Genomic DNA, 20,162 nt, shown 5'->3' on the forward strand with positions numbered 1-20,162 from the left:
TCCTTACCCTCCCACTGTTGTTTATGTCCTACAGAGCACTTATTATAACTTCCAGCTATAATAGTCAGCTATAATTTAAGTGCTACCTTTCCCCTTGTTTTTTCTTTCATATTAACTATTATACTACCCTGAAATGCAGATACTGTTTCCAGTTCACAGTAAGCCTTTAATCAATATTTCCTGAATCAATGAACAAAATGTTTGCAGCAAAAATACAAGGGGTTTTTTTTTTTTTTCATGTTTTCGGGTGAGGAAACTGAGTCAGAGAGCACTTGTAATGTCCTCAAGGACGCAAGGGCATCAATCAGAGGAGACTTGTGCCCAGCGTCCCCTGGTGCACTTTTACTGTCTTAAGACATTGAATCTTCAGTCGTAGGTGGGCTTGTTCTACCCATTTCACAGATGCTGAAATTAAACACACAAAGGACCAGCCACAAGTAAAGAGGGGACAGAGGGCAAACACAAGAATTCAAGCCCAGGTCTGTCAGTCTAAACTTCCAAGTGTTTAACCAGGATGTAAATTGCTGAGTCTCAGGAGTTAAGATGTTTAAAAGATAAAATAAAGTCCTCTGCTACCCCAGATTTTTAATGTTTCTCAGTGCAGGCTTACTGGCTCCCCGTTTCTTTCCTTGTAGATGCCTAAGGCCACTTGTGGCTTCCAAGCAACAAAACCTTGTGGACCATGGATCCTTGGACATGCCTCAGCCCAGGCCATTGCCCAGCTAGTGACAGCATAGCACGTTGCACAGGCCGGTTGTTTTTTGACATTGAAATAATCTGTTGCTCGGTCAGAGTTCCCAATGAGACAATTCTACTCTTCCCTCCCTGGTTGTGGACTCCGCTGTCAACTGTACATGACACGGTGAGGAGGGCGAGGAGCTGACGTCCAGCCTGGGAAATCATCCTAGCCCCACCTCTGCTCAGGGATGGTGTTGGGGGCCTGAGGTACATGGATCAAAGTCTCTCTGGTCCGTTTTACCTGAGTCCCAATCTACAAAGCAATAGCGCTGAGCAAGTCATCTTCACTCCTTAAGGGTACATTTCTGCATCAAGGGCTGCCAGGAAGGAGGGGTGAGAACGCAACGCGGAAGTGGGTGCAGGGAGCCTGCAGGGTTCTGTGGCTGTGCTCTGCCTCCTGCAGTTTTACTTGACTGCTCTCCTGCCTTCTCTGGGCTCTGGTTAACACCTCTCCGAAGTGGACAATGTAGGAGGCAGTGAGGTGGGGTCTAGATTCACTTATAATAGGTAATCTACAAATACTCTCTCACTGAATCTTTGCAATGTGTCTATGCGGGAGATTTTTGCTTGCTGTTTTCCAGATTTCTGCCTGAATCCACACAACAGATAAACAGTGGAAAAGGGTTTCCACTATCAGATTTATCGGATACATGCCTATTGGATTTCACAAACTGTCTTCTTTCCATTCCATTTTGTTCCCCCTCCCCAGAAAAAAAGAAAAACAGCAATGCCACTCTTGGGCATAGAAGAGCTTAGGGTCTTCCTCTGGACCTCCTCCAGTTTTACTTCATCCCACAGAGGAAGAAGAGGGATCAAGGGACCATTCCCATTTGGACCCCACCCTCATCTTCTAGACCACACTTCAGGATCTGGACCTTGGACCTCCCTGCCCAAATGGTCTGAACCTGGCCCATTCTCCTTCTAAAGTACAGCCTCATTGCCCATCTGTACTCCTGAGGGTGGACTGGGCCATTCCTGGGGTCTCCTGGGCCCAGGGGGCTTTAAGGGGCAGCTGTCTGTCAGGTTTGTGGACAGAGCTTGATCTTATATATCAGAGGGTCCTCACACATGCAGATGAGGCCCTCCTTGGCTCGAGATCAAGCAGGAGTTACGAAGAGAAGGAGGCCAGGCCATGAACTGGGGCTGGGAGCCTGGGTGTGACTCTCCTTGGGCTACCATGATTTTGCATGTGACTTTAAGGAGTCCAAGGATGCTGAATTCAAACCTGCCTCCCAGGTTTTTGTGCAGGCATATTTGTCAAGTTAGAAGGAAAGAAGTTATTTTCCAGGACACTTTTAAAATTTGATCTACAAGATATAAATAGGAGCGCACATAGTACATAAGCTTCCTTTTGTTGTCTTGCCCTAGGCTACTCTGGTTAGGGCCAATCTGAGTGCAGAGCCAGGTCTGGCCCAGACCTCCCAGCCCAGATGAGTAGAGGCAATGGATGGAGGTGCTCAGCTCCACATTCCAACCTCATCTCAGCCAGCACAGTCCTTCTCAGCGGGGGGTTTCACTCTCAGCCCAACCTGAGCACAGGCAGGAAGATGTCTTTCTATTCTCCAGATTTGGGGGTCCAAGAGAGAAAACATCTTCAGTAGAAAACACACATGGCATTGGGTGCTCAGGGGAGCCAGAACTCACCCGCAGGGGGTTGTGGTACCCCAGGGCAGTGCCAATGAGCTCCTCTTATTACCTTCCACCCCTTCAGCCATTTATGTTTACATCTGTTGTTAGATTGATGTAAATAAGAACCTATAATAAACAAATAGACATCCCATGTGTCTATTACATATAAAGCAAAATTGACTGGTTGCATCTCCGGAATATGGAAGTAGATATTTCCCAAGAGTAGACAGACACTCAAAATGCAGACAGAGTTTTAACACATTTTTTTTTTTCTGGGCAAGTACATGTAGATTGTTCCAGGGTAAGCGGCAAAAGGAAGCGGTCTTTATTGTCCTGAACATCCCTTTCTAGGTTTGGTTGTCTATGTGTGTGTATCTGAGTACGTGTATATGAGTGGGGCTGTGTAGTGAGTATGTATGTGAGCACATGTGTGTCTATGTGTGGGTATGTTTGTATGCCTGTGTGAGTGTATGTGTGTGTGTTTGTGTATGTTTGTATGCATGTGTGTGGTGTGTTTGTATGCCTGTGTGAGTGTATGTGTGTGTCTTGTTTATGTTTGTATGCATGTGTATGTGTGTGTATGTTTGTATGCCTGTGTGTGAGTATATGTGTGTATGTTTGTATGCCTGTGTGTGAGTGTATGTGTGTGTCTTGTTTGTGTATGTATGCATGTGTGGTGTGTTTGTATGCCTGTGTGTGAGTGTATGTGTGTCTTATGTTTGTATGCATGTGTATGTGTGTGTTTGTATGCCTGTGTGTGAGTGTATGTGTGTGTGTGTGTGTGTGTGTGTGTGTGTGCGCATGTGTTTGTATGGGGGTAAATTCAAAGAAACCAGGGTAAACATGATCAAAAGGACAAAGACAGGACACTTAGCTTACAGCAAAACAAGTCACCTAAAACATACAGCTTTGACACTTGTTTTCCTTCAGTCTTCCAGTAACTGCGAGGTTGTGTCAGAAGCATCACAATTAACCACATTTCTTGGAAATCCCCAAGACATCTCATAACCCTGTATCCCTACTCATTCTCACACAAGTATGAAACAAGTTCTGCCAAGACAAGGTTAGCTGCAGGACATGAGAGGCACTCAGAAGTGCAGAGTTCCTCCATGAATTTCATTACATACATGCACATTTATATAGAGACATATATCTATACAGAGATTGTCTATGTTTATGTATATGTCCTTTTACAACTATCTATTTAATTGTTGACACTCTATATTTCATCTCTTTCTCAACTCAAAACGAAAATCCCGTGTGAAATGCAGAGTCTCCACGAGCTGAAGTCTTGGGCATGGCATGACCCTAGTCGATGAGATCATCACACCTGTACGGTGCAGTCTCCACTTTACTTGGGATGGCACTAGGGACAGAGTGACGTGGCTGGCATAAGACCCCATGGTCAGGCAGCGCTGATTCATATTGAACCTCAAACCCCTTCTAGTTCCACTGGGACATGGATCCATGTCCAAAACCTAGGAGGGTGTAATGGTTTTTTAAGAATACATGACTAACCTCTAAAAATGGGAGGCAGGGGAATATCTTTCATTAGAAGTCACACAGAGCGGGCCGCTGGTCATGCATTTTGACCAATACATGGAAGGGAAGAGAAGAGAGACCCTCTGAGAGGAGCCACACCACTCAGCACTCCAGGGAGGAAACTGAGGCCCCCACAAAATGTCCTATCCAAGGGCACCTCGGGAGCTGGTGGCAGCAACTCCAGATTCTCAGTCATCACCTCAGAGTATATTATCAGATGTTGGCAAACTCCTGCAAAGAGCCAGATAGTAAATACTTTAGCCTTTGGACCATGTGTCTCTGTCTTAAAGACTCAACCTGCCACCCCAGTGTGAGAGCAGCCATCGACAATACGTTAACAAGTTGACACGGTTGTGGTCCAGTAACACAATTTGTAAAATTGGTTTCTGGCCAGTGATCTGGCCTTTAGGCTGTAGTTTCCTGTCCTCTGAATTTAATCATGGAGGGTCTTCCCCGCCTGAATGGACCAGTTCCCCACACGGAACTCAAGACAGATGAACTTCTCGACTCTGCTCAACTCCCTCTCTGTGACGTGGTGCTCAGATACGGCCACGTTATTGCCAAGCGCTTTGACTTGTGGCATGTTCTTTTTTATATAGATTTGCCATAAAAATATTAAGTATGATAACAATAAGAACCACAGTAAGAACCACAACTTGGTAACTATCTGCCAGACTGGTAACTATCATTTCAGATTGCAGACAAGGAAACCGAGGCTCAGAAAGGTGAAGTCCCTGGCTGAGATCCCTGGCTGGCAAGTGGCAGACCTGGGATTCCACTCCAGCCCCGCTGATATTAGACCACAGGTCTTAGCAATGACATGTGATAACAAGAGTTAACCTGTGATTTGCACTGACTGTGCCAGGCTGCAGCGGGAGCATTTTATGTGCGTGTTCCTTCTGCTCTAGAGAGTAGGTAGTATTATTATTGTCTTTATTTATTTATTTATTTATTTGAGACGAAGTCCTACTCTGTCAGCAGGCTGGAGTTCAGTGGCACGATCTCAGCTCACTGCAACTTCACTCCCTGGTTCAAGCGAGTCTCCTGCCTCAGCCTCCTGAGTAGCTGGGATTATAGGCACATGCCACCACGCCTGGCTAATTTTTGTATTTGTAGCACAGACAGGGTTTCACCATGTTGGTCAGGATGGTCTCGATCTCCTGACTTCGTGATCCACCTGCCTTAGCCTCCCAAAGTGCTGGGATTACAGGCATGAGCCACCGCACCCGGCCTATTGTCTTTGTTTTATAGGGAAAACTAAAGTTCGAAAGATTAACTTGTCAAAATAAACAAGAAAGCCTGGATTTCACTGAAGCTTTCAGACCTGAGTCCACCCGCCGAAGATGATATTATGAAGTCACGGCCTCCGAGGAAGAGAGGACCAGATTCTAACCCCAGGCCTTCCCTGAGTTCTCATCCTGTGATCCTCTCATACATCCCGAGTCAGGGGTTCTCAAAGGGGGCAACATCACTTCCAAGGGGGCAAAATTCAGTTTGGGTAGGAGTGGGAGAGAATCTTAGATATTATAATAGCCTTAGGCCCTCCAAAGTGCTACCCTACCCAACAGCATACAGGAGTATGTAATACATGTATGGTATTGCAGTTTCAGAGAAGGGGGATAGTTAGGAGAAAAGTACTTACAGAGGCACCTTTGGGGGTAGATAATAATAATTTAAAAGTTGAGAAACACTGTGCTAATTGAAAGGTATTTAATTCGATCATCTTCCTGAAAGTATATATACATAATAAATACACACTCACGCACAAGTGAATACATCATGTGTGTAAATGTATACAGTAAGAGCCCACACTCAGGGCCATCACTGCATCAAGAGTTCCCCTGGTATTGACTCAACAGATCCTCAAACACTCTACAAGGTAGAGAGTGTCATCACTGTCCTCCTGTCCTCCTCTTAGTTTTTTTTATTTTTATTTTTTTGGAGATGAAGTTTCCTCTGTTGCCCAGGCTGGAGTGCAATGGCACAATCTCGCCTCACTGCAACCTCTGCTTCCCAGGTTTGACCAATTCTCCTGCCTCAGTCTCCTGAGTAGCTGGGATTATAGGCACCCGCCACCACACCTGGCTAATTTTTGTATTTTTAGTAGAGATGGGGTTTCACCATATTGGTCAGGCTGATCTCGAACTCCTGACCTCAGGTGATCCACCTGCCTCGGCCTCCAAAAGTGCTGGGATTGCAGGTGTGAGCCAAGCGCCCAGCCCCGCATCCTCTTCTTACAGATGAGGAGACCAGGCAGAGAAAGGTTATGTAACTGTCCTAAGGTTAACAGAGAGGAAGGAGACAGCTGGGAGGCCCAGCTGGATGACCCAGCTCCAGAGGCTGTGGCTTAACCAGCTTCAACCACTGATGGAGCTACTTTGACCATACAAACCTCTTCCAGGAATCCACCTGCAGGAATAATCCGCAGGTGCATAAGGAGCTCAGTACAAAAAAGTCTCATATTGCATTGTCGCAAGAAAACCTACCCTGGAAGCAAGATAAATCGCCACCAATTTGGGAATAAATTGGGGGGTGCAAGCTCCCCCCAGCCAAAGGAGACCTGCGCCATGAGAATGAGATGGGCTGCATGCCCTGGTCTGAAATGCTCTGACAGCGAAGTGTTTGTGTCGCACAAGCCCGTTGCTTCTAATACGTGGGTTGTACAGTTTTAGGCAGAGGCAGGAGTCAGGTACGTGAGCCCAGTGGTTCTAGGGGTCATCTCCAGGCTTAGGTCTGGCTGGGCAGGGTTGGAAGACTATTTTTCTTCTTTGAAGTACACACATTTAAAATAAATGAGAGGTTTTAGTTTTCCATCATTTTCAGTAATTTTCACATAAAATTTCACAGCACAAAATCATAATTAAGTAATTCAATTATGACTTCTATTTGGTGACCTCAGTCCTAATAAGCTTCCCAAGAGGAACTCCTGGTGACCTGCAGCTGGAGGGCGGGGCCCGGGCTGACTGACATGGTCCCAAGTGCCAGGCCACAGACCTCTACGTGGCGGCTCCAAACCCACAACCCACACTGCTGCCCATCCCTCCCGGCCTTTGGGTCCACCCAGAGGGAACAGCTGGGTGGGTCACTTTGTGGTCACATACATGTTCCCAGATGTGTGTGTGGTGTATGTGCTGCATGTGTGTATGAGTAGTGTGGATATGTGTGTGGGGTGTCATGTGCCTGGTGTGTGTGTATGTGGAAGGTGGCACGTGAGGCCATATGTGGAGTATTATGTATGTGGGCACATGGATATAATATGCATGTGTGTGTGATGTGTGTGCATGTGGTGTGCGTGGAGCATGCGTGTGTGGTTTGTGTTTGTGTGGAGGGTCTTATGTGCGTGCTGTGCCTGTGTGTGTGTGGAGGGTTGAGTACACGGCCAATGGTGTATGGAGCTGTGTACGTTGTATGTATGTAGGTGGGTGGGTGTGTCTGTGGTGTCTGTGTGGGTGCTGTTTGTATATGTGCTGTGTGTGAATTGTGCATTTGTATGTGGTGTATGGTGTGTGTATATAGAATGTGTGTTGTATATGTGTGGTGTGTCGTGCGTATGTGGTGTGTGTGTGGTGTGTGTAGCCTATGTGCAGTGTGTGTGGTATGCATGGTTTGTGTTTTTGTGGGGTGTGTGTGCTATATGTAGTGTGTGGTGTGTACGGGTGAATGGGTGTGTATGTGGGTGTGTATGTGGAGTGTGTGCACGTGGGGAGTGTGGTGTGTGTGGTGTTTGCGCACATGTGCCTATATATAGGGTGTATGTGGTGCATGTGGTGTGCAGGGTGTCTGGTGTGTATAGGTGAATGGGTGTGTGTATGTAGGTAGGTCTGCATGTGGGGAGTGTGGTGTGTGTGGTGTTTGTGCACATGTGCCTATAGAGTGTGTGTATGTGGTGTATGGTGTGTGTATATAGAATGTGTGTTGCATATGTGTGGTGTGTCACGTGTATGTGGTGTGTGTAGCCTATGTGCAGTGTGTGTGGTATGCATGGTTTGTGTTTCTGTGGGGTGCGTGTGCGATATGTAGTGTTCAGAGTGCAGTTTATGGTGTGTATAGGTGAATGGGTGTGTATGTGGGTGTGTATGTGGGTAAGGTATGCATGTGGGGAGTGTGGTGTGCGTGATGTTTGTGCACATGTGCCTATATATAGACTGTGTGTATGTGGTGCATGTGGTGTGCAGGGTGTAAATGGTGTTTGTGCATGTGTTCATGTATGTGTGCAATATGTCTATGGAGTGTCTGTGATATACAGTGTGTTCATGTGCAGTGTGCAAAGCGTGTATTTGCATGTGGTGTGTGGTGCATATCTATGTGGTATGTGTGGTGTGCAGTGTTTGTGTGTGTGTGTATGCATATAGTATACATGGTGTGTGTGGTATGTGTAGTGAGGAGAGTGTGTGTGGTGTGTGCATATGCGATGTGTGTGAGTGGGTGTGTATGTGAGGGTGTGGTTTGTGGGGGCGTCTGTGTGCATGTGCTTCTATCTAGGGTGTGTGATATGCCTGGTACACACGGTGTTTGTGTGTGTGGGTGTGTGTAGGTGGGGTGTTTTTTGCACGCTGAGTTTACCATGGAGTCTCAGGCCAGGCAGAGGGATGTGGGGACAGAGATGGGAGTGTGGCCTGGAAGGCATGGTCACGAGGGGTGATGCCACCAGCAGGGCCATGCCCACTTTGATTCCTGTACAAGACTCTTGCTTAGAGGGAGACAGTGCCTAGAATTTCCCAGGCCAGACATGCCACCCAGACTTGCCAACAGCCAGCCTCCCTGCCGTCCCCTGGGACATGTGTGGCTGCGTCTTCAAAGGGAAAGATAATTGCAGGGGTTCTGAGGTAGACGCTCTTCCCGCTGAGGGAAGATTCAGGGCTGGCCCCTGGATGCCCCTCCGAGCTGTGTGAACTGGGAAAGGTAAGCCACATGGCTGAGCCTCCAGTCCTGCCTCCTACAGATGGGAACTGTCCCATTCTCCTGCTAAGCAATGCTGGCTGCCACCCCACCTCCACCCCAGCCACTGGGCTCCTCCATCACGTGGAGTCCACTCCCACTCAGTCCCTTTGTGGTCCCTGTTCCCCGGGCCTGGAACTCAGCCTATCGGTCTTGGCTTGCACAGTTGTTTCACACCATTCCAAGATCAAGGCACTTTTCTCTCCTCCGAGAGACCCACTTCACCGGGTTTCTCAGCTTTGACGCACTTATCACCACATGAAATGACCTAGCCCATCACTTGATGGACTGCCCATCTCCTTTCCCTTCTGGAAAGTGTCACCCTTAAAGTGGGATCATACATGTCACATACCCCTGTAACTCTCATGCTTCAGACCAGTATCTGAAAGATAATAGCTCAATGAATATGCATTGAAAAAAATAAGTCAATAATATGTGAAAAGAGTGGGTAAAAGCATCCGCTGTTGTGAGATATTACCTATAAATGTTTGTTTAGTCCATTCCCAACTATATACATAAGTTGTATTATTTACTAAAAGTGTTTTGCACTACAGAAAGAAAAAATGTACAAAACAGATTTTTAAGTGAACCTCATAATTAATTTATTTGAAAGGTTAAGTGTTCTGCCTGCTAACTACGACAGAAAGCAAAGGAGAGCCCCTCCATAAATATCAGTACCCACCTACCAGACTGATCTCCCTGATCATGGCCACAAACCCCTCTGCAAGGAGGAACTGACTCCTCATTACAGGTAACTGAGACGAAGGGAGCTAAGTCAATTGCACAGAATCACACACTCATCAAAATGCAGAGCTGGAGTTTAAATGCTGACATTTTCCCAGCGAGAAGCACAGGTGAACAATAAAATGGGAAAATTAATCTCCTCACACAAAAGAAGCCTCCCTCTACTCCCACCCTCAGTCGTATTGGCAAGTGGAAGCGCCCAGGAGTGAAAACTCTCATTAAATGAGAATAGAGCTAACTATGAACATATCCACAACAGGGTGGGAGAGGGGGAGGGGATGACCACACATCTGGAGAGAGAGAACACCACGGGAACACGGGAGAGGCTCCTTCTTTGCTCTAATCCAGATCATCAACATCCCAGCCCAAAAGTCCAAGTGCAAAAGACAGGACGCAGCAAGGGACTCCCTGGCTGTGGGGACAGGAAAGAGAGGACCACCATAGTGTGTCCCCAAAATAGAAGTAGGTGGAGGCCTTCTTGGCTGCGGCCAGCTGGCATTCCACAGGCTCACTTACAGTGACCCGATAAGCTATATAAAGCTCGTTTTGTGGCCACGACAAAGCCTGGGGTGGAGAAAACTCTTAATTATAGCTGACGCTCCGGGGCTGGCCTTGTCCTCGGCCTCCGCCCCACACACTGCAGGAAGCTGAGGCTGAGGTTGCATCCTCTGGGGGCCTCTGTCAGGCGATGGAGAAGCAGGAGCTGATGTCGTGACACAGAGGCACTTCTCTGAATGTGTCCAAAGTCAAGGAAACACATAGCCACCAGCATCACGGCAGACCTTAGGGAAGGCCACTGGGGAGGTCAGGCCACTGGGGAGGTCAGATATGATGCCTGAAATGCATCTATAATAACACTGGCCATGTGTTACTTCTGTTAATGTTGTTATTCCACTCCTCAGTCTGCTGATACTCTTTTTCATTTGTAAAATGGGGATAATGATTTTTTTTTCAAGTTCGTGTCAGTCATTCATTCAACAAACAGCCACTGGCCACCAGGTAGGAGCCACATCTGTTCTAGACACTGGGTAGGGTTTGATAATTAGATATGCAGTAAGATTCCAGAAGGATAGTTGAAAGTACTCACTCTTAGGCAGTAGGTTCTGACCAAAGAAAGACTTCCACACCTGTCCGCTGCAATCCTGGACAGGCCACTCAGCCCCTATGTGCCTCTGTGCCATCAACCATAAAACAGCCAGCCTGCCTTTTCTAAATCTGCACCAGCCTTCAAAATCTAACCATTTGTCTCTGTTCACCAAAATGTGAACGCATTAAATATTTCCATTATTGTTGGCTATAATTTCAGATTTGCTTCATGTTCTTGTTCTTTTCTTTGGCGGGGGTGGGGTGGGGAGTGAAATAGATCATTGCCCATGAACTTCTAATGCGCACATCATAACAGCAAGCACAGAATTAACTGTCAGGTTACTGCCCTTGATTTCCTTTAAACAATATTTAGGGGCTCATTCTACATACTAGGCTCTGTTCTAGGCACTGAGGTACCACAACGAACGGACTTTGGGCTTGTGAAGCGTATATCCTTGTGTGTGAAGATATATACTAGGCAGGTAAACTAATGCATATATAAAATTACACACTCCATTGTGTAATTGTCTGCCGTTTTCCTGCCGCCCCAAGTAGACAAGAGTTTCCCTCTCAAGGACAAAGAGGATGCCAGATTCACTACTGCATCATGGGCACCTGGCCTGTGTCCAGCACAGAGGAATGACTAAATGTGCTTTTTGAGTGAATGAATGAATGAATGAATGAATGAATGAATGAAGAGAATGTTTACTATAATGCATGACTGTTAATGAAGGAATGGATAAATGAGATTGAATCAAATGGCTGTTTCAACGCATGGTTATTCAATGAATGAGTGAGTTGGATCTAACTCAATGATGACTACATCAAAAAAAAAAAACCCCTGATATTTTTAGTCTACCATTTTCCAGGTCATCAATAAGTGGCTGCTATTGAGACTAGTTCCTCCTCGGGCTGTGAAGTCCCCCACAGGCATCCTCTGTGTACCAAGAGATTTCTGGTGTTCAAATTCTGCCATGCTCCCTGACTCAATCTCACTAGCTGCTTTCCAATATGTCACTATTAGCTCTTTTATTTTGTTTTGCTTTGTTTTCTAATTGAAGCAATTGTAAGGGGATTTCATTTCATTTGTAGCCAGAATAGACCAGGCCCTCTTCATCTCACAGCTGTATTTACAAAAGCTGATTCCCTTTAGATGACTGAGCATTCACTTAAATCATACATCTATTTTAGGATTTTGGAGAAGCCCTGTCTCCACAGAATCCATGAGCTTTTCTTGACGTGATCAGGGCGCACGTGTGTTCTGGGCTGGCCTGTGTCGGTTTCCCTTTCTCTTGGTAACAGCTCCCTGGTTTTCCTTCATGTATCAAATCCCTTTCCTTGAGGGAGCTGGGCTGGGAACTAACTCTACTCCCAAATGTTAGACGAGGTCTTGTGACAGGCCCAAAATATTCAACCTATTTCCACTCCTAGACTAGTGATTGGTGTAGGGACAGTCACATGACCTACCATAGTCCAGTGAGACCAAGTGCCAGGCCTGCTGGGTAATAGTCTCTTCTCCTCCCAGGTTTGCAGGCAGACATGGCTCTGAGATTCACTGGGAGGTGAATCTCAGAGGTGTCTTGCTGTGGTGTCCCCAAGTTGCCCTCCCATGTCCATTCTCTCCCTCTGCCCTGCTCCCAGCCCAGCAGGCCAGCCATTGTGACTGCATCACTTGGCCTTGCTTGGCTGGTGTCAGATGGGGTCAGGCTAGTGGAAGGAACAGATGCAAGAGCTGATAAGGGGCAGGGGCTTCTTTCTTGCTCCCTCTCTGCCTGTGTGTTGTGGTGTGGCAAGAGAACTGCTTGCCTTTATGACTAAGGGTCCTACAGGGCCACCCAATCTCAGCCCTCATGGACTCTAGTGACACACTCCATCCCTTCTCAGCTGGCTTCTCCCATCACTAATTCCTGCATACCTCAGTATCCCTTGTTGATCTCACCCTCCTCTAAATAAAACCTTCAGCAGAGTATCTTCACTGAAACCCACTTACCAGTATAATTCTGACACATAAGGCAAGCCAAGAACAGAGTTAACACCAAGACAGAGGAACTGGAAACGGAGAGTGGAATGAATGGGTCCAGGTTTCATCGCCTGAAGCTGCCTGACCTGTGACCTTTCAATTGAAAGTGATAATATTAATAAATTTGCTTTACCAGGATCAGTCATGGTGAAGCCCATGTTCTGGAGGCATGGGGGAGAGGCCTGCAGTCTCAAGGCCTGGGTTCTGTCTCCAGCCCTGGGGTCTATCAACTGTATGGCACATCCCAGGGACTCGACCTCTCTGGGGTTGTCTTTGCCATTCTCAGAGCCATCCCTGGGCATGAAGGAGCTTCAAAGTCTAGAGTCGGCCCTGCTGAGATCCAGAACCACTCTGAACCAAGACTGTCGGGATGGCAAAAACAAACAAAAAAAAGTGGGAAGGACCTGGAAGTAACCTTGTTTCCCAGCACTCTGCATCAAGGGGTTCTGGATTCTGGAATAACAAGTAGAATTCAGCGTTCCTGAGCCACCACATTGAATTTCTACTTCTTACCTGGGGCTGTCCCTGTGCCTAGATCTTATCTGCACAGATTTCTGATCGATCCAGGGTGCACCTGGATCCATCCCATAGCTCCAGCCCTGCCTGAGATGTCTCCTGTCACTCCTCTTTCCCCACCTGACCCATCCCCTTTCAGGCCTACAACTGAGGGCCCAAAATGCCTTGAAGCTGTGCCTTTCATGATCTCAGCATTCTGTGTGCTCTTATCTATAAGAAAGAGAGAATCCTCATCCTATGAGGTTGTGATGTGGGTCAGTGAAGTCACCTATGGGAAGTCCACAGCCAATGCCTTGCATGCTCTAGGGTAGATTACCTTCACTTAGCCTTCTGGGCATCGATTTCCACCTCTGTAACACAGGCCAAGTCATCAGTGCTGGATCTCTCATAATTATCTGAATTTCTCCAGCAGTCTTGTGAAGGACCTCCCTTTGTCCTGCTGTTCAGTGGCATTCCATTCCCCACAGAGATCTGACCATGTCATACCCCTGCATAAACCCTCCAGCATGTCCTCACCTTAGCACATAAGGCCCCCCTTTATGGGGACCCTGACAATCTGGCAACACCCAGTAGCCCTAATCTCCTCCTTTTCCCCATCTGCGTGGGCCCGTCATGGTTCATTGACCATGTCATGGCATCCTTTAATCCTACTCCATCTTATCCTTCTCAATCCTACGCAGTTCATGCCCATCCTCTAAACAACCTAAGCACCACCTCCTCCAGGGAGCCCTCCCTCATTCTCAGTATCCCCACACATACCACGATCACACGTGGACCTGGCACGTGAGATGCTGCCTGCGTCTTTATTAAAGTTTACCTGCACAGTATCACATTCCCTTTTATGTGGCTTTCCTGCCTTCTAGACTATGAGCACCCTGAGAATGGGTGCTGTGTCTTATCTTTTTCTGTAGCCCCAGAAATCAGCACAAGGCCACACACAAAAGTAGAGCCCTGATAAGTATCTGTTGAATAAATAAGTGGAGATTCAAAGAGCCAACACAGAGAAACGGGTCATACTGTGGTAAAGCAGCCTAGAGCCACCCCAGTTTCAGAAATGGTTTAGCTGTTTTCTCACCAGGCTGCAAGCCAGGCACATCCCCAGGATCAGGCCCCTGCCTCCCCTGCTGAGTCACACCCAGCTGCTCCCATCACCAGCACCTTCCATGCTGCCCCAGCCCCCAAGGCTTTCCCTGCCCCTGGCCAAGGTATAACCTATGGCTTCCCAGCAGAGGTTGTTCATTCCCCTGCAATTATCAGCAAGACAGAGGCTGAGGCTCCACACTCAGTCTGACCAGCTTCAAAGCCCAGCCCCTGCCAGGCCTGGAGGAGAAGGTTACTCAGCACCCACTGTGACCCAAGAAGGACAAATGTCACCCCAATGCAATAGGCAGAGGCAGAAGCTGGAGACAGTCTGGAACATGAGAAACCCACTTCACCCTTCCTGTCCTGGGGAGGGGGCTGTCCTCAGAATGACCCCCACTAAACCCTGGAGGTCAGGCTTCCAGGTCAGAGCCCTGGGGGCCATCAGCCCTCTGCCTCCCCTCCCCCCACCCCCAGCCACAATCAACAGATTCCAGACAAATAAGCTAGAGGCCTTGGGTTATCTCAGAGGGCACCGGGTCAACAGCACTTGGCCTCTGGGATAAGCAGCTCCTGACTATGTCTAAATGACTGACTCTGGGCTGCTAGGAAGAGCTGATGGAGCCTGAATGTTTCTGGCATGATCCCTCATCACTGCCCCTTGGGAGACCCTGCTATATGCCCAGTGCTTCAGGCCAGACTTTGCATGCACACTTTTTAGCTTTCACAGCTCTGGGCAGTAAGCAGAGGATGTTCCCATATCAGAGGTAAAGATGAGACACCAAGTATCTCCCAGGTGGCAGGGTGGTTAGAACCCAGCCCTCTTTCATCCCGAACTCCTTCTTGCCTCTGCCCGCGACCTCTGCCTCTGGATGGGAGAAGACATCCTTCCTGACAACAGGAATGTCCAGGGGGTGCACGTGCTACTAGGGTCCCTGTGTGGCCAAACCCAAGAATGTGGGGTCCCTCAGCCTCTGCACCTGCTACTTCCCCCGCCTTCCTGGAGCCAGCCACAGGATCCCTATCTGCCCGACGACCCCTCCCGTGGGCTCAGCAGGGGGCGTCACTCTTGGCAGGGCCACGTGGGGCCCGGGCACACTCACTTTCGCACAGACGGCGCCGCAGCTTGCCCCGGATCTTGTCGATGGCATTGAAGTCAGACACGTGGAAGACGTGGGCGGACTTGGGCTCTGAGGCGATCTCCTCCAGCTCCTCCTTGAGAGCCTCGCCTACGCCCACGGCAAAGATGCGGATGCCAGCGCGGTGGGCGGCCGCCGCTGCGTCCAGCACCAGGTCCTGGCTGCGGCCATCGGTGAGCAGGATGGCCACCTGCTTGTAGGCGCGGTCCCCGGGGCGGCCGCCGGCACGTGGGGAGAAGCTGCGGGCTGTGATGTAGCGCAGCGCGTCACCCGTGTTGGTGTTGCCCCCGTGGTAGGCGAGGCGCCGGGCAGCCGCCTTGACCTCCTCCTGCGAGCCAAAGAGTCCCAACTCGAAGGCCGTGGTGGGCCGGTCGCTGTAGCGCACAACCCCCACACGGGTGCGGTCGGGGCCCACCTCGAAGGTGTCCACCAGGTTGGCCACCCACTGCCGGACCTTCTCAAAGTCCTCCTTGCCCACGCTGGAGGAGGTGTCCAGGAGGAAGACCAGATCATAGTGGACACTTTTGCAACCTGCAGGGGTGAGAGAATGGGTGGCGTAGGGCAAATGGGCGTGGAAAGGACACTGTCCTGGGGCATCATCAAGGTCACTGGGGTCATACACGCCTGCTCAAATACCTACCTGCCCTGTCTTTCACGACCCAAGGGCCCTGGGCTGTCTGAAGGGCCTGAGCCTCGGTTTCCAAACCTTCACATGGCAATAATGATGAGTTTTCCCCAAGGCTGCTGTGAGGCTCAACTGACAATATGTAGCATCACATTAAAATGACTAACACCCACCGCACAGCACTATGCCTCAATCTCTTCACTTTTATTTTGTTTAAAAGGTGACTCCATTTTTATTTTTCAACCTACCACAAATAACGTATGCCCATTTCTAAGAAGTCAGAAAATGCAATCAAAAGATGTTTAGATGTTTTAGGCTGGGCGCGACGGTTCACACCCGTAATCCCAGCACTTTGGGAGGCCAAGGCGGGTGGATCACAAGGTCAGGAGATCGAGACCATCCTGGCTAACACAGTGAAACCCCGTCTCTACTAAAAAATACAAAAAATCAGCCTGGAGAGGTGGCGGGTGCCTGTAGTCCCAGCTACTCGGGAGGCTGAGGCAGGAGAATGGTGTGAACCCGGGAGGCGGAGCTTGTGGTGAGCCGAGATCGCACCACTGCACTCCAGCCTGGGCGACAGAGTGAGACTCCGTCTCAAAAAAAAAAAAAAAAAGATGTTTTGATGTTTTCAATGCCCGTATTCCCACACAGAGATAACCACTGTTAAAGCATGGTATACATACTTGATTACTTTTATTTCCATATAATTATTGATAGGAATGGGACTGTACCAGACACACTGATAACATATGCTGTTCTCCCTGCATTTAGTTATAAGCTAGAAATCCATTTCTAGTTTGATCATGCTGGTTTCCACGGCTGCACAGAGTGCTCTGCACGGATGAACATAATTGATTTAGCCAGCACTCTCCAGTTATTTAACTACCCAGCCCTTTAAAATCAGATAATACAAGGGGGAAGTGTTTTCCAATCTCTAGAATGCTGCACAAATGTACAAAGAACTATCAAGAAGCCCTGGTCTTAAGTCCAGGTGCAGTGGCTCATGCCTGTAATTCTAGCAATTTGGGAGGTCAAGGCGGGCAGATCACTTGAGGCCAGGAGTTTGAGACCAGTCTGGCCAACATGGCAAAACCCTGTCTGTACTAAAAATACAAAAATTAGCCAGGCGTGGTGGCTCATGACTGTAATCCCAGCTACTCAGGAGGCTGAGGCACAAGAATCCTTTGAGCCGGGAGGTGGAGGTTGCAGTGAGCCAATATCACATCACTGCCCTCCAGCCTGGGTGACAGAGTGAGACACTGTCTCAAAAACAAAAAAAAAAAAGAAGAAGAAGAAGAAGCCCTAGTTTGACTCCCAGAAGGTAGGGTTTGGCCATCCAAACAGAAGCAGAGGACCAGGCCTCTGGGAACACCAGGCACAAAGATTTGGCTATAAAAACTAAACTAAACTAAACTAAACAAAAAAAAAACACTTCGTTGAAATACCAGATTGGAAAGGTAAAATGGTCTGGTAGTGGCTGGGTGCATGAGAGTTGGAGAAGAATGTACCTGCCTATTCAGCAAGTGGCCATGGATTTGTCACACCCTTTCTCAGGGGCTTTGAAGTCTCATAAAGGAGGATATCTTTTTATCCACCAATTCCAAACTTAGTGATTTATCCCAAGAAAACAATCAGAAAAATGGGGAAAAAAAAGATGTATAAAGAAATTCACAGCAGCATGGCAAAAAAATGCTGGAGATAACTACACAATCACCTATGTGGAATTAAATAAATTACTTAAAGAAAAATCATGATGTATTCATTGCTAGGCAGCCATGACAGTGATGGCTGAAGAGGAATCCTTATTTACCAGCATGGATACACTTTTCCAATATAGCCCTGGGTGTGAAAAGCTGTTTATAAAATGATATGTATAACATAGAATTTCTGGAAAGAAAACCTGTGCGCGTGTGTGTGCATGCACGATTGTGTATGTATGTATGCATGACAGAACCTGAGAGAGAAATACTTGCTTACCTCTGGCAAGCAGAGCTATGAGTGAATTTTATTTTTTGTATTTTTTGCTTTTATATTTGCAAGCAATAAAGTTCAAAAAACAGAAAAACAATAAAGTTATACGAATTTACACACATACTCCCACAAATGCTTCCCTATGTGATCTGAGCCAATGCCACCCTTGAATGTTCCACACCTACCTTTCCCTCTAGTTTTGAAAATCCAAGGGACAATCTGCACGTCAGGCACTGAGTTACATCCCAACCTTAGCAGGACTGATCCCTAACAGGATTAGAACTCTGGAGTGTGTTTGACCAGATGTGCAGACTTGGAGATAATTCCTGGGAAGTTTTTTTCCTTGACACAAAAGATCATTCTTTTGTCTTTGGGACCATAATGTCCCAGGCTGTTCAGGATAATTGCTGCTGAGGGCCAGGCAGAACCTGGCCTGCAGGCTGTAATCCTAGAGCAAATTTGTTTGATGGCTACAGAAGTTTCATTTGTTCAGGAGGCCTCCCCAAGGGGCCCTTTTGAGCTCAGGGCACATTTTCTCCCAGAGGCCAGGGAACAGGCGGGATTGTGTACCCATGAGGCTGGAGTGTGACGTGGAGAGAAGAGATCTGAACCCGGGCAGGTGCCCTGGCTTCTGGCCTTGATTCTGCTAAGGCAGGAGCTATGCCACTCCTGGCAGGTGAGTGCTTTTCTGGGGCCCACCATTTTCTACTATGAAATGAGGGCACAGAGGAGACCGCCCTAGGGCCTTTTTGCTTTTAAATGTGATAATCCTGTGCATTGGCTGTGCATTTGGGGTTGGCCAGATGGGTGCAGAAATCTCCTGTTCCCTGCATGTAAAACAGGATGTCTACAGTTATTACTGTCTTTCCAGCTAGCCAGGCTTTGAGAGGCTCAGGAAAAAAAAAAAACAAAACAAAACATGAGACAACTATGTAAATTCAATAAAGAAATAATGTCAACCTTTCTAAGTCCAGGGAGAAAAGCCTAAGAATATCACTTCCTGGGTAGGTGTGGTGGCTCACACCTGTAATCCCAGCACTTGGGGAGGCCGAGGCGGGCAGATCACGAGGTCAGGCGATCAAGACCATCTTGCCTAATACGGTGGAACCCCGTCTCTACTGAAAATACAAAAAATTAGCCAGGCGTGGTGGCAGGCGCCCGTGGTCCCAGCTACGCAGGAGGCTGAGGCAGGAGAATGCGTGAACCCGGGAGGCAGAGCTTGCAGTGAGCAGAGATCACGCCACTGCACTCCAGCCTGGGCGACAGAGCGAGACTCCATCTCAAAAAAGAAAAAATATATATATATGTCACTTCCTATAACATGGGCTCAGCGTTTTGCTTCCTGGATCTAGTGACAGGTGGTCTCCCTGGCCGCCCAGTGGGCAGTATATGAACATCCCACCTGTCTGTGTATCCAGGACCCCAGTGTGCAGGCTCTATGCCGGGGTTGTGGACCCTGACCCCTCCTTCATATCTAAGCGCTGACCAGTGCCTTCCCCCAGGGCGGGGGCTCTCATACAGGTTAGCAAAACCATGTTGCCATGTCTTTCCCCTCCTGCCCCGGGTCTTCTCATCTCCAGTCAGCTTTCCCAACTACCGGGTCTACTACATAAACACGCTTTTCTCACTGTCCTGGATGCCTTTGCTAAGTGGGCTCCAGTGTGTCCATTTCCCCTGGAATGTGTCCCAAAACCTTCACAGGACAACACAGCCAGGTCCTCACCCCTGCCTCCTCCCCGAGCTCCAAACCTGCACACACTTGGTAGAGACAGGCTCACAACCCAGGATGTGACTGACCGAGACGTGTTAAAGCAACTCGTTCTCTCTCTCTGTCACGCTCTCTCCTCCTCTCACAGGAACACACACCCATCCCCTCACATTCACACTCACATGCATACTGACACTGTCACACGTATTCACACTCCCTCAAACTCACACACAGTTCCCCACACACTCCCTCAAACTCACACACTCTCACACTCCCTCACACATCACCTCAAACCCACACACACTCTCTCACACCCACTCACACACTTCCTCAAATTCCCTCACACTCCCCTACACCTCACACTCATACACACTCCCTCGAACTCCCCACACCCTTCGTCAAACACACACTCCTACACTTCCTCAC

The 20,162-nt window shown here is 48.2% G+C and overlaps 1 protein-coding gene across 1 annotated transcript in view; it reads right to left on the minus strand.

The window, feature by feature from the left end:
- Positions 1-20,162, minus strand: part of COL22A1 (collagen type XXII alpha 1 chain) — a 297,857-nt gene that overhangs the window by 243,579 nt on the left and 34,116 nt on the right. Inside the window, exon 3 of the mRNA XM_032760938.2 lies at positions 15,397-15,963. Within this exon, the coding sequence (XP_032616829.1) occupies positions 15,397-15,963 (567 nt within the window). The remainder of the gene's footprint in view (positions 1-15,396; positions 15,964-20,162) is intronic.

Source organism: Hylobates moloch, unplaced genomic scaffold (genome assembly GCF_009828535.3).
Source record: "Hylobates moloch isolate HMO894 unplaced genomic scaffold, HMol_V3 SCAFFOLD_9, whole genome shotgun sequence".
NCBI classification, from domain to species: Eukaryota; Metazoa; Chordata; class Mammalia; order Primates; family Hylobatidae; genus Hylobates; species Hylobates moloch.